Below are 14640 nucleotides of genomic sequence, written 5' to 3' on the forward strand. Positions count from 1 at the left end.
TGACTGAATAGCTGCATGTGAAATGCAATCCAGATTATCTGCCCAAAGATAGCTGGAAGACGACTGCAGCTTTTACTCTAAATAGGAGTCAATGAATGAAGCAAGCTGTTAAAAGTCCCAATGATTTTCTACCCCTGGCTCTGGGTCTCAGTCAGTCAAATAGATGAAGCATAAYGTTAATTACCAGGTGGCAGAGGCCTGAAAGAGGTATAATCTACATGAACATTCACAGCCAGAAGTCCATAAATATGGGAAACATGCTTATGAATGTCATTCCCTAAGCTACACAGATATGTATGTGGAATCAGGTATGCACAAGGTCATTTTACTTCCTCCTCATAGGTCCTAGAGGAGAGAGGAGTGTAGGAAGGAAGTGAGCATACATAAAAGTCTTATCACAAAACCTGCAGGATTTTAGCTTTTGCCAACAGAGCTGAAACAGGTCAGAAAGGAAATTCTCATTTTTAGGGACTTGTAATTTCTTAGTGATTCACTTGGATGACAAGAGGCACGGATCTTCTATTGGAGCTTAACCAGCTTCAGTGTGAATTTGTTAACTAGTAGAGTTCAAAAACATTGACACAGTATGAGTGCTACAGTATCAGTGCACAGGATACAGCTACCTGAAAGGGTATATGCGAGTTTCGTGATTTCAATGATGAGTTTCAATGATGTTTGGACCAAAACTGGTCTAATGTCCTTCCTAGAACACAGAAGAAGCAACTCCAAGCACTCAGTGACCACTAAATGAGTAATCACAATGCAGGTGATCCAGCACTTCTGGCACTGGTGATAAGGCACATGTCTCAGTGCCATGAATCACCTTCTCTCTGCAACTTAAATTTTAGACTGCTGTCATTACAGAATTCAATGACAGCCTGAATAAAACTCCCAAGATTGAACACGTGATCCTCAGGTATCAGCCTGGTGCTTAAAAGCCTACATGACAGGACAGCAGTTTACCACTGTCACACAGATGAAGCTGCATCTGCTATCTTAAGCAATGACAGTGCCCACATCCATCAAGAGAGCAGAAAGAGCTCGTTGTGCTCAGTGACTGTCAACTCAGTCAAAAGGATCTCTGCACCACAGCCTTGGKGCTAGCGAGGGCAGGCAACAAGTGGGTTTACACCAAACCAAAAGCACACAACCAGTGAGGAGAGGTGGAGAGAGCTGGGCTTTGCTGGGTCTGGCCAAGAAAAGGTGAAGGGGTGATCTAGAAACAGCCCACAACTATGGAAAAAGCAAGATGACGAATGGAACCAAACTTCCATCAGCAGTGACAGGTGATACAAGAGGTAGCAGACACAACCTGCACCTTGGGATATTCAGACTGGGTAAGAGGAAAGTAGTCTTCTCTGGAGCAGGGAGCAGCTTCCCTGGGGCCACGAGGGAAGTGAGGGATCTCTACCCTGGGGTGCGTAAGGCCTCAGGTGGGCAAAGCCACAGCCATCCTGATCTAGTGTGGGGACAGTTCTGCTATGGGCACGAGGTTAGACAAAAAACCCCTACAGGTTCCTCCCACCAGTGCTGTTATGAACCAATGGAAACACTAGCACTTATCTTTCATACCAAGCGAAGATGAGGATCACAAAAACAGCAGCTCAGGAGAGACCCTTTCATCTTTCAGCATCAGTTATGGTAACTAGGATCACTCCAGAGACTGCCAGTGCACAACCGGACTTCTAGAAAGGAAACGTAGTTGGAATGATTTTGGCAGATGCTGGAGAAATAAGTTAACTAAATTCCAGCACAGCTGATGGAACCTAATTGTAATAGTGGGTGTACTGGAGTCACAGATGGCGAGGAAAGCACTGGGAAAGCAACTTTAGCAATCTGACTTTTTCTTACAGAGCAAGGGCAATTGCAATTATTACTTCCCAGAGGAAAACTTCTTGGAAAGCAGCTCTAGTAGAAACTCTGGATCAAGATACTGGTCAATAGTGTTTTGATAAATGTAAGCCAGAAGAACACAAATTATTGAGAGTATTTATGTTCAGTGACTTCAGACTGGACAGGTTTCTATTTCCCATTATTCCCAGGAAACATGTTTTATGCTCCTCCTTTCTTTTCGTTCAGTGCATGGCAAATAAAATAGCATGCTGGCAAATAAAACAGACCRCTTGCATTTCCATTTCAGTTCCTCTCAGTCACAAAACCATATCTGTGACTCAAAGGAGAAGTATAGGTGGAAAAATCACTTTATCTATTTGAACTACATGTGCCAGAAAACACCACTTTTCTTTCTTCTTTGAGCAAGTCTGCACACAAATTATAACAGAGAGATTAGTTATTTTACTGCAAATTTATCTTTCCTTCATGATCTACATCAACCACTTGACTTAGATCAGCAGAAGGATTTGGATGAGTTAGGCAGATAGCCTATGAAAACATTTATTTCATAAAGTATATGGAACACAGCCAGTTTCATCACTACCTGACAAAGGAGGAGGTGTTGGTTGTCTCCTGTTCAGGAGTTGAACTCTCCATCATCACACACATACATAGTTCTTCATGCTGACAGGCTTTGTAGGTGTCTCAAAACACTGAACATGGAGAATCCATTTCTCTAGCCATCAATGGCCTGAAGTGATCTGATCACTACTGCAAACTCCCTGCTTAGTGACAGATGCATCTACTATCATCATCATCTGAGGCAGAAGGGCATTCCCTGACAGGTGTTAGTTCTGCCAGCCAGTGCAACAGAAAAACCACCACAGAGTGAAGAATAACTACACATCTGCTGGGGAGCTGGTACGAGCAGTAAACCATATACAGCCACAGCTGGAGTTCTCAGCAGCAAAGTTTGGTATGATACATCAGGAATGTGAATGCTGCCATGTGACCAGATAGGGCAGAAAGTTTTGTAGGGTGGATAGATGAGTAAAACATACACTGCATTGTCCAAGTTGATGAGGTATATGGGATTTATCCAGAGATAGACATGCCTCCACTGAGCAAGGACGTAAAATTGCTACAGACTCTGCAGATTAAGAAGACATCAACACATCATTTCTGAGTGTTCACCAGTAGGCCTATGCCTTCAAGGACAGTCAAGACACATTCAGAGCCTGGAGCCTGTCTCTTGATAGGCTTTACTGACCAGTTATCAGAAGGGAGAGCAGGGACAAGCCTCTAGGATGAAGGTAAGCTGCAAAATTCTAAATGGAAGCATTTGTGCATATTGTCCAGCTGCTCCTTATGGACCTCTGAGCCCCCTTTCTCCACCACTCTTTCAACTCTGTCTGTATAACTGTCCACACAATTGCTCCTACTATCTTCTGCAGCCAAAACGACCCAGGGTAGCTAGGTGTGGTTATTTATACAAATGACTACAGGAAAATGGAAGTTTGGATTTAAGTAATAATCATCCTTTTCTGCTCTTCCTTGCCTATTGATACTGAAATAAATACCGTGAACAAACAAACATTTTCTAAATGTTTTGTGCAATGATCTGGTTTTAGATCACTTTTAGATGATTTTTTTCCTCCTCCTTGACTTTAACTAGAATCATTTTGCAGCAAACAGAAGGAACAGCTGGCTTTCCTTAGGGAAGGATTACATGATGCATTTTAAGTGTGTAGCAGAGGAGCAGAAATTCTAGTGAGAATGGGGACAAGACATAATGACTCCTGAGCAAGTATAGCTATGGGTAGAAGAGAAAATGGCAGCACAGCTTAAAGCAGTCATCTGAAAGAGGAAAATGGAATTACATTAACCCCCACTAATTAGAACTGCAGTGGCCTAAACACGGCTTGCCTTAATTCACTTAAATAAGAAAAGGCCACTTGCATCTTGAACAGGCAAAGATTTAATGTAATTCAAAAAAACAATTCTGAGAGTTAGTTTAGACTACCTGTGTAGACAGGAACATTTATAATTGCATGTAAGCATAAATGTTAAGAGTGCAGCTATATACATGAGCAGCAGGGACAGATTCTGCCAAAAGGCTAGGGAAGAGACAGTACCTGCTGTACACTGGAGCTGGCTGTGACACTGCCTAGCTGCTTGCGTAGCTCCTCAAGCTCCTGCAGAGAAATCTTTGAAGCAGATGAGGGAATGGAAAAATTTGTGCTACCGCTGGCTGCTGTATTTGCTGCAAGTTCTGCCCTTTCTTTAGCATTTTGTTGCAAATACTGAAGTGTCTGTACAAACATGAAAAAGAATAGATTTTGTGAACACTGGACGGCACAAACTAAAGCAAAAGACGTAAGATTATAATAATGGTTGCATGGAACTAGACCAAAGGTTTTTCTGCCTAATCTCCTGCATCTTGCAAAGCTTCATAGAGAAGAGTGCAAAAGCAGATTAAACGTGAAACACTGCTTCTGCAGAATACTCTTATACTGTCCAGTAAGCTATAGGTCAGCAACTTCCCTTTGCAGTCAACATCCTTCAAACTTTGTACCACAAATTTGTCCAGGTGTTTTCTAAACAAGATGCTTCATTACACAGAACAATTTCTGCTGTGCATTGTCAGCATTAATTCGCAATCTGATTTCAGGTATTAAATACTGATTTGAGCATTAAATATGCTGTGACATGAAAATGTGCACATTTTCACTTAAATTCCTTTTTTTTTCTTTATAAATGAAGAAAAAAGAAGACAGAAACCCCAACGCAACATACCACCAAATGTGTTTCATTGCGGTGATGCTTAAAAGACTGAGTTACTTCTTAGAGGAAACACGCACTACAGTTCTTAAATTCTTGTGGTTAGTTATGGTTGTGTCAGGATCGATGAAATCTGACCTTGCCATTGGGCTGACCACAGTGCATCTCAGTTTGGTCAGAAAGGATCATTTGCTGCAGACCCTTCCCAACACCAAATCAGACATAAAATGTAACAAAGGTATTGATACTGTTAGAGGTTAAAGGTCCTCCACACTCTTTCAGCTCCTCTTGAGGTTCTGGCTGTACTTTTCCCTTCACTTCTAGTATTCAAGTACTTTGTGAGCTTGTTTTAACAACTTAAAACATGAAGAAGGTACCACTGTAAATTAACATAGTTTTAAGATTCTTCCCCCCCACCCCCCCAAAAAAAAAAAAGCTACATACTTCYAAGCATGTAAAACATAAATGCCAGGTTTAAACAACCTGAACATTACTTAACATTACTTAAAAAGCTATCTCAATCTAATTTCCTCGGTGCTAGTTTCATGTTTTTTCACCCTTTCCTAAGCCAAAGCATCTGCAAATTCATCTCCTATGTAGATTTTCCTTCCCAAACTCACTAGAAGCTGAAACCAAAGGATTAACATGAGTCTCTTAGTAAAACCTCAGCCATATAACTCACACTAGTGCTTTAATTATAACTGGTTGTCTTCCATTGACTTCAATGAGTTTCACCAGAAAGTGTGCAGTACTTAAAGTCACTGCATTATTGCTACTACTGAATACCTAGAACAGATTTATTTTTAATGCAGAAACAAACCTCTTTGTCTTCTGTGAGTTTTGACAGTAGATATACCAAGGAATCTAGATGTCTTGTATTTTTAGACTTCAGCTCATCATACTTCTTTAAAAAATCTTCGGGAGTTCGAGAAAATTCTGCTATTTTTACCTATAAAACACCATGTTAATATTAAATGTTCAGTAGTATTATTACACCATTCCAGAGAGTAGCATCGGACAAGGAAGGTGACAAGTTGCAGGCTGCTGCCAAAATACTTCAGGGAATAGGTTTCGGACTGAATGATGCAACACTTGTCTCCCACTAATAACTATGCTGAGGTGGGGGATGTAGTGGGAGGTCCTAGCACTTCAGCTGTAGACAGGAATTGTGGGAGAGAAAAAAAGGCAGGTTAAGCACAAGAACTGTAGCAGGACTCACTTTGCAAATGCTCACTTTGAAGCAATGTAATTTCATATCAACGGCATTATTAAGGGATTATTCCACTCTATTTGGCATGGGTGAGGCCACATCTGGATACTGGATTCCGTTTGGGGCCTCTACTACAAGAGAGATCTCCAAGCTGGAGTGAGCACAGTGCAGGGCCATGGCAATAGCAGGGCTGCAGGCCAGGGAGAGGAGAGGCTGTGGGAGCTGGACTGGCTCAGCTGGGAGATTGGAAGGTGAAGGGGAATCTTCCTGCCCAAAGGAGTTACAGAGATAACACGGCCAAACCCTGCTCAGAGAGCCAAGTGAAAGCACCAGCATAAGTTCTGACATGGGAAAACCCATCTGGCTCTAAAGAAACAGTCATTTGCCATGTGAACAGTGGCTACCACAGAATAGGGCTCAGAGAGATCAAAGTACCTCTTGGAGATATTCAAAACTTAATGGAGCAACCTGATGTAGTTGTTCCTTTTGCCCTGTTGCAAGCAGGGGTTGGACTGGAGATGTTCAGGTGTGCCTCCAGCCTAAATCTTTCTACAACATTACAATCTTAAGACTGGCACTAGGAAAAACATGCAGTACAGGCTACAAACATCTGAACTTTCAGACCTTCTGTTGTTTATTACTTGATTGATGGACTGATTTTCAAGATGACAATGAAAAGTAGTATTATGACCTCTGAAGCATGCTTGGTCATGGCAAATTTCAGGCTTTAAATTCCTAACACCTGGCTGATATTCAGAAGAGAAGGCAGATAATGTTCACATCATGTTATTTCATACATGTCTTCTATTTTTCACTCGTTTTATTCCTCTAAACCTTGGCCCTTCCAATTAAAACCTGAAACAACCATTGTAGGCATAATATAAGGCTTTTCTTTCATGTTTTTCCTGCAGTTTTAACAACCTTCCTCAYATTCTTCTACCAATCTTTTTAAAATCTAAGGAATTTGCCTTCTTCCTGAAATAATATCCCTACTTTATACCCAAGATTGAGGTTCCAGATCAGATTACTCCTTTCCTACCACTGCCAACATGACTTCACCTAGGGAAAAACAAAAACAATCAAACAAACAAAAAAACCCTCAAGTCAGCTGTTACTGCCAACACGTGCCCAGCTTCATACTTGCAGAAGACAAGTTATCTCACAGAAGAGGGGATAAAGCAAGCTATCTCAGCACTTTTTTAAAGAGTATGCAAAAGGTAATTCACATCACTAGCCAAGAGAAATCATGCTGAGGAATATTTATCTTGAATACCTCTTTAGAAATGATTGTGCTCTGAGAGCCAATGGAATTTCTATCAACCTCCGCAAAGGAAGAAAGCAAGATGCTTTAGGAGTCCTACCGGCTTCCCCATTAGATCTGAAACACCTCTCAACTATGATTACAATATATCAGTACTCACCTTAGCACTGTGTGCAGAGACAGTGGTGGTAACATAAGGTGTTCGATTCTTCTGCAGAAGATCTATGTATACTTCAGCTCCTTCCCCTCCATGAACACGTAGCAGGCTTAACAACTCATTGACATCATGGTGAATGCGGAACTCGCTCATCCTTCCACCTAAGGTTATAAACTCCACAGGATGTAGAAGTAAAGGCAGTAAATTATTATTATACTGTTACAGGAGAGAGCATACACGTACAAGTAATATTGTCTACAAGTATTATAAAGCTAGAAGTTTGCTAAAACATTAGAGTGGAACAAAAAAATGCACATACAGTGAGAAGAAAGTAAGCAAAACAAAAAAAAMCAACAAAGACAAAAAAAAGTGCAGGTACTTCAGCAGAAGAAATTTCATTTTGGAAGTCACAGTGGTGGAAAAGCTATGAAAACTGCGTTTTCATAAGCACCATGGATTCATGCACTGCCAGCCTGCAGACACAGCTGAAACAGCCGACTTCAGCTACTCACCTGTGCTGCTGCCTCTGAAGTTATCCAAAAGCAGTCTTCCGGGTTTGTGGGTCTTTATATTCTACTACCCATTTCACAAGCAGACAAGAATTGAATTCTGCAAAGCTACTTAAACGAGGGCTGCAGAAGAAACAGAGCGAGGCATCATGCAAGCATGCAGTTTAATGTTTCAAGACACATACATGCAAAATACCAAGCATTCGCTTATGCTCTGCAATACTTTCAAGGTAAAACCCCAAATTATACGCTCATTCAGGCAGAAAGCAGCTTCGGTCCAGCCCTTCACTCTGGCTGAACAAGCCCAATTCCCAGGGCCTCTCTCCGTTTGCCCTGGCCTCCAGCCCCACCACCTTAGCGGCCTCCACCTGTTTCCTTTCTATTTCCCTCTCATGGAGCCAAGACCTCCAGAGCCTCTTGTACAAGGCCGCACCCGCCGCTGCTCCCGGGGCGCCGCAACAGCCGCGGCAGCGGCGGCGGGAAGATCGGCGCGGCGGCTCCTACCTGCCCGCCCGGAAGCGCCCGCGCCACCGCCGGAAGCGCCGCACGCGCATGCGCCGGCGGCGGCCATGCTGCTGCCGGCCGAGCTGCGCGGCCGCGGTGCCGCGGTYCTGCCCGCCGCGCCGTGCGCCACTCCGCGCCCGCCCTTCGCCTTCGCCCCGCGCCGCCTCCGCCTGCGCCGCCACCATCCGCTGCTCGAGGTAACGACTTCCCAGCCCGCTCTCCACTGCCTTCAACGGCAGCCGGAGGCCTCGGAGGACCGGGAGGCCTCGGAGGGCCAGCCCTGCCCTCCCGCAGCGATGACACGGGGCGGCTGCGTTTGCCTTTACCAAAGGCGAGTGCGGCTGGCTGCGCCATCGCTGGGCTTCACACGCAGGCAGCAGTCCCGCAAGGTGTTCAAGCACAGCTGTGTGGGCTGGAGGAAGGCACACGGGTGTGCGAGCGTGGCCTGGTCAAGGCATCAGGTTATTCTTGGAGGAGAGAACAGATTGTACTTAGTTAAAGTCCCTCTGTGAAGCTCAGAATCTGCCTGTCTCCTGGATTTCTTTTAATACAGATTCTTATCCTTAAATCCTTTTTGACAACTTTAGTATTACCCTTAGTAAAAAAGCTCACGTTTTCCTTTGCAGGTGCTGATTGCTGTTGCCTGCCTATAACATCTTTTTCCTGTCCTAGGATGGAGATATTCACAGACATTTGTACCTCCAGGATGTCCTTACAAGTGTTACAGAGGTGGCAGAAAGATCCAAGTAAGTGAGACAGCGCATACAAACTATCACAAGATCTAATTAAAAAAATGTAGTTTTTACTGGAGCAGTATGGAATCCTCTTTCCAATGAGGAGATCCTGTCACTCTGTGTATTTGAATCCTGCCCATTCCTATTATAAAGATACTAGGCTGGAACTTTTGGTGTTCCTGTTATGCATTGACTGTGAGGGCAGACAAGCAGAAGCAAGTTAAGAGGGAGAAAACAAGATGCATTGCAAAAGAGTTTTAAAATGACTGTAATAATCTTAATTGTTCATTTAATTTATTATTACTTACAAAAAAAAAAAAAAAAGCTGCAAGTAAGAAAAGTCACCTAGTGGTAAGAATAAACATATGCAACTTAATTTAAGGCACTGGTTTATATATTGGGGGTGGCCTTTAACATAGAGCRGCTGTCCTAATCTCCCTGCAGGGTGTCTGAATTCTGTTGCCACATCTCTGGGTGCTGCCAGGTCTTTGATACCCTGGAGGGCTATGAGCACCATTACAACACGCTGCACAGGAACGTCTGCTCCTTCTGTAAGCGCTCTTTTCCATCAGGACACCTCTTGGATATTCATATCTTGGAGTGGCATGACTCGCTCTTCCAGATAATGGCAGAGAAACAGAACATGGTGAGTCATGAATGAGAGGCACATGCTGCCTGAAGACTTGCAATATCTGATTTTTGTGTTTTTTTCCTTAGTGATAGCATCCTGATTGGTACAGCCACTTCTCATTTTCAGTATACAATTAAGAGATGCCAAAAAAAATAATTGCAGGTGTGCAGGCAGATTGGTATTGCAGTCTTTGTGACTGCCAGATCTTCTCATGTGAGGATCTCCAAGCATCTGAAACCTGAAAGGCTCCCCAGCCTACTGTGCAGTGGGCAAGAATGGTTCTTGTCCCACTGGGAGGAAGCAAAGATCGAGAGAAGGTAGGATGACCTCCTTGTCATGGCAAGGTGGGGCTGTACCCCAGCCTATTGTTCACAAAACAGCCCTTTACCAACGGTTGTAGTGTAAGGTCATGTCCCAGTGTGTATGGCATGGGCTCTCATTCTTATAGACTGATGCTACCAGTTTGGAGATTGATTGGCCACATATTAATGGCAATTTTTATTCTATGCATGACTGGATGCTGGCTAGATAGTAAGGTCAAATAGTTTTATTAAGCTAGCTTCTAGTTTTGCTCTGTTGAGACATTATGAGGGAGAGGACTCCCTCTCCTGCTATTTGTGAGCAGACACTAGGGGATCTGCTAAAATGTGCCAGCAGTGCCCCTGCCCTGACCCTGGGTTATGCACTGGTACAGCACAGTCATGCAACAGGCTGACACCACTCACCTTTCCCAATCATTTCTCTTTCTTCCTGCTTTTCAGTACAAGTGCTTAGTGGAAGGCTGCACAGAGAAGTTCAAGAGCAGCAAAGACAGAAAGGATCACTTGGTCACCATTCACCTTTATCCTGCTGATTTTCGATTTGACAGACCAAAAAAAATTAAAAGGTAACCATAGAATTGCAGTAGTGTAGCTGTTTTTCCCATTTGTGTTTGTAGAGATGTTGTGCTTTGCTGTTTGACTCCCTTTCCAGAGTAAATAAGTTTACACCTTCTGAGGCTGAGTTGCCAGAAAAATTTTCTGCCAGTTGTAAGAACAGGTGAACTGGCATGTCTTTTACAGCAATGATATATCGTGTGTTAGTGTTRAAGTTATCTCTCTCCCGTGCAGCACCAGGCTCTGCTCCTTTCATGCTGTCTCAAGTCTAAACACAAAGCCCACCTCTCTCTCCATCGTTTTGTGCATGCATTCTGCTTTTTTCCCCAGTTCTCCAAAAGCATGCGTAGAGCAGAGGGAGGCTTTGTAAGTTTGGTGAATGGCTTTCTGATTTGGCTGCTTATTTCAAGCACTGTCTACCACTTCAGGAATTAATACGGGGCTGATACAATTCCTTCTTCAGTGACTTGGGTAATAGGATGGAAAGAGAAAGAAATTCTCCTGCCTAGCAATGTGGTGCAGTCCTGGGAGAGATGCCCAAAGGGACAGGGGACTGGGCCTGCGGAGTCTTTCAAAGCTTGCCTGGTTATCCTGGTCTAGCTATGAACCCTGACTGGAGCAGAGGGGCAGGCTGGAGACCTTCAGAGCTCCTTTCCAACCTAAATGTTTCTGTGTTTCTATGGTAAGAAGTGACGTAATGCTGCTCTGGATATGGAAGAAGCTGATTACAGAAGCAGTGAAGGGACTCAGGCTGTCCATTAGTGCCATGACATCACAGCATGATATTCCTGGGGCAGATTTGATAGCAAAAGGTGGAATTTGTTCTACTCCAGATGCTTTAGGGTACTCCAGACTGATAGGGGCATTGATGGGGAAAGTTGGTCAAAAACTTTGCAAGTAGAGCCAGCTGCCTGCTAAGGTAATGGCTCCATGTTTAAGAAAGAAAGAAACTGCGTACCGCATATACTGCCAATTTGTTAGCCGAGGATTAAAAGCTATGTTCACTTTTGTCTGCGGCAGAGTTCCCCTGTCGGGGGACTCAAGCACATGTATGAGTTATGTTTTATAGATTTAAGAAAAAAAAAAGTAGATTAAGCCATGTACTATAAGGCAACAACCCTGAATCATTTAGCAGGAGCTCATCCCAGCCTATCACGTGGCTCTGCAGAGGCTTTCTGGTTGCTCCTAGCAGTCTGCACAGCTAAATTTCTGTCCCTGCTTTTTGTGATATCTCCCACAAGTCTGATTTGACTTGTTTCATAGCTTCCTGATTAAATATCTTTCACGTCCTTCACTCTGAGCTCACATGGCAACTACTGAGAGAAGATATAAAATTTTGTCTCTGCAGCAGCACCAAGCCCAAGAGATCTCCCATGAAGCAGGATGCAGGTGTGCCAATGGATGTGAGTGTGGAGACTTTGGAGCAATTCCAAGCAGATTCCATGGAAATAAGTCCCAGTGAGAACATGGAGATCCCTCAGTCTGCACCCAACCCAGTTCCTTTGGTGCCTGAGAAACGACTCTATAAATCTCGGTTTGTACCATTTACTTTCGCAGGCAAAAATTTCTGGGGCTGGGACAGTGTGATCTTATTTGCATTTTGTACCTAGTGTACCATGGCTCAGTGCATTTCTGAGTTTAAAACATAAACAGGAGGTATTTCCTTATATATTTTTAAAGCCTTTTTCATGAAGCAGGATGAATTTTCTAACCCATGATTTCTCACTTAACCCTGCATCTGTGCAAAAGTACCGGGTTCTCGATTGCCAAGACTCTCAAAGGAAAGCCTTAGTTATTATGAAGAGTGTTTGTTTTATAATCCTGGCAAGTTGCAGTTTGAGTGTTTATTGCTTTGCCAGTGGCAAACAGATGCTTTTTGATTAAAAAGCTCAAGGATCAGAGTTCAAAAATGCATTTCTGTGGTCCTTGCAATCATACCTGGCATTGTTGCATGTTGAGGAAAGTGTGAGGAAGAAAAGAGCATGCGCGCATTGTGAAAGCCTTGTCAACAGACTATTTCCGTTACTCTGCTAATTTTCTTTTTTTGCAAGGCCAGATGAGCATTGCTTTTTTTATTTACCTTTTTAATGGTCTTTCAGTGTAGAGTTTAATATGGTTTTGCTTAACTATTCCGGATAGCAAAGGGATGTTTTGGGTTTGCTGTTGTGCTGTGGCCCCTGGTTTGCTGCGTCAGTTAGCCAGTTACAGCCTGCCAGGAGTGTGGTGAGCCTGCAACCACGTTGGAGTGCTGGTTCTGCCCTCAACTCCCTCCTGCTTTCATGGGCATCAACGCTTTGCTTTACCTCCACAAAAGGAGGTGAATGCTGCTGTTCCATAGCTCTCTAACAAGCTGTGAAGCCATGTCTGGAAGTGCTATTGCTACAGCTGATTAGTTCTGCTTGTGGTGGTAGCATGTAAGGGCCAGCCTTTCTGACAAAAACCTGACCCTCTAATTCTCAGAGGGGTTAAGATGATGCTAAGCAGCTGCCAAGGTGACATTTTAAATTTCCCTGCTTTTTTTCAGCAATAACAACTGGTAAACCAGAGAGAAACTGATGAATTTGGCATGATGCTACAGGCCACAAGAAAAATTTGTTGCTCAAAGGTCATGCTGCATCTGCTCTTCTGCCCTTTACAGTCATATACCGCTGCAAAAAAATCACCGCAACTGTCCAATGACTTATATTTTGTAAYATCTTACCCTTGCATGGTTGTAAAGAGAGGAGGTGCCTCCAGAATATAAATGAAATGTACTAAATAGATGTAAAAGCAGACCAATATTTCTCATATTTCTCAAATTACACTTTGGTGACTTAGACCTTATGTTCTTATGGTACTTTCCTCTTCCCACCCTGAAAGCTTTAAAATGTTCAGGCAAGGCATAAAACATTTCAGTTACCCTGTGAGAGGTGGGGGATTAAGGGAAGTATATTTACATTGGGAAATGAGGGCGCAGGGCTGGGCATAAGCATGCTGAAAGCATGTCCAAATGAATCAGTATACAATCAGACCTGCCTGCTAGCAACATGTGTATTAGAGAGCTCCTGCAGAGCTCAATGCCAGCTCAAGTAGATAAGAGTGAATGTTTCTGTAAGGCTCCAGACCTTCAGTGCTGGCTGCAACTCAGCTCTGTGCTTTAAGTCTTGCTTTATCAAACCATCAATTCTCTACTGATATGAATTTCCTCAAAAGATTACTTCACTCCTTCAGCTCCAACAACTTGTTTAGAAAGCGAGATCAAGTTATGTAAATGACATGCATGCCTCATCAGAGTTGTATTTTTCTCCTTCAAAATCTGTGCCTGTGTAGCTGTATTTGTTCATGCAAATGGGTTATCCCCAACCCGTTTGTGATCTGAAAGTTATTTTTTTGTTTGGAAGAGCTAGAGATTTGTGAGGGAATCAGGGCTGGAGAATTAATGGATGTTTGAAGAGAGGAAATGAAAATTATCTTCAAGTCTCTTTCCTCCATAAAAAATGATATGCTTACTGCGTCCATATTAAGCAAAATGTCTGCAGACGCTTTCCCTATAAAACAGCAACTATTTTTTTTGCACTTTGGACTAAACCAGCTTTATGTTTTAAAGTTTGACTATTCCTATTAAATGAATTGACATAGCAGAACCTCTGTTGATACAAAAAGACGTCAAAAATGTGTATTAAAGTGTGTCTCCCCTTCTAGGATCCCACCTACAATTTGCTTTGGACAAGGCGCCACCCGAGGATTTAAAGGCCCAAGGAAAGAAGTCTGAAGGTCAGCACAGCCAATTTGCACAAGATGAAAAGGTGCCAGCGATTGCGGCCAGCAAAAGTTAGCAACAGCACTGTGGCCAAGTTGGAATAATTGCAGCTGCGTGCAAGGATTCACTTGGTAAAAGAAAAGTGGAAGCGGGAGAATGGGGATTGTGCAGCCACAGCAGTTTGGGTTACAAAAATATCTTGGGAGCTACAGTTCCTTCATGTTTCTCTACCACATTCCCTCAACAGGACCTTAAGGCAGAGCCATGCTTACATTTACTCGTCATGAGATGCATCACTCTGTCTTCTGAACATCCCTGGAATCGATCTGCAAATAAATTTATCTGCCTTTATGCTATGAGTTTTTAATGTCTTTTCAGTGCCAGTACTGCTATGAGCAACAGCAGC

General features: G+C 43.2%; 2 protein-coding genes across 6 annotated transcripts in view; one reads left to right on the forward strand and one right to left on the reverse strand.

The window, feature by feature from the left end:
* The window catches only part of TUBGCP2 (tubulin gamma complex component 2), a 34887-nt gene extending 26604 nt beyond the window's left edge, over positions 1-8283 (reverse strand). The window contains exons 1-5 of one of the 4 annotated variants that reach the window (XM_085306127.1): positions 8256-8283; positions 7755-7874; positions 7246-7416; positions 5435-5563; positions 3969-4145 (exon numbers count right to left, since the gene is read on the reverse strand). In XM_085306127.1, the coding sequence (XP_085162253.1) occupies positions 3969-4145; positions 5435-5563; positions 7246-7395 (456 nt within the window). In that variant the 5' untranslated portion in view covers positions 7396-7416; positions 7755-7874; positions 8256-8283. Of the gene's footprint in view, positions 1-3968; positions 4146-5434; positions 5564-7245; positions 7426-7754 lie in introns of all 4 variants that reach the window. The other 3 variants (XM_085306126.1, XM_085306125.1, XM_085306124.1) reach the window with 3 other exon arrangements.
* A 28-nt stretch (positions 8284-8311) lies between these two features.
* Positions 8312-14585, forward strand: ZNF511 (zinc finger protein 511). Of its 2 annotated transcripts, none has more exons than XM_085306129.1 (6): positions 8312-8452; positions 8928-9001; positions 9434-9635; positions 10382-10506; positions 11844-12029; positions 14177-14585. In XM_085306129.1, exons 1-6 carry the CDS (start codon positions 8321-8323, stop codon positions 14244-14246), a joined length of 789 nt encoding a protein of 262 aa, XP_085162255.1. In that variant the 5' UTR covers positions 8312-8320; the 3' UTR covers positions 14247-14585. The 2 variants fall into 2 exon arrangements, with proteins under 2 accessions (XP_085162255.1, XP_085162256.1); XM_085306130.1 differs by lacking the exon at positions 14177-14585 and adding an exon at positions 13020-14154.
* Positions 14586-14640: the final 55 nt, after the last annotated feature.

The sequence above is a fragment of the Rhea americana genome, unplaced genomic scaffold (assembly GCF_003343005.1).
Source record: "Rhea americana isolate MKP2758 unplaced genomic scaffold, rheAme1 scaffold_233, whole genome shotgun sequence".
Classification (NCBI taxonomy): Eukaryota; Metazoa; Chordata; class Aves; order Rheiformes; family Rheidae; genus Rhea; species Rhea americana.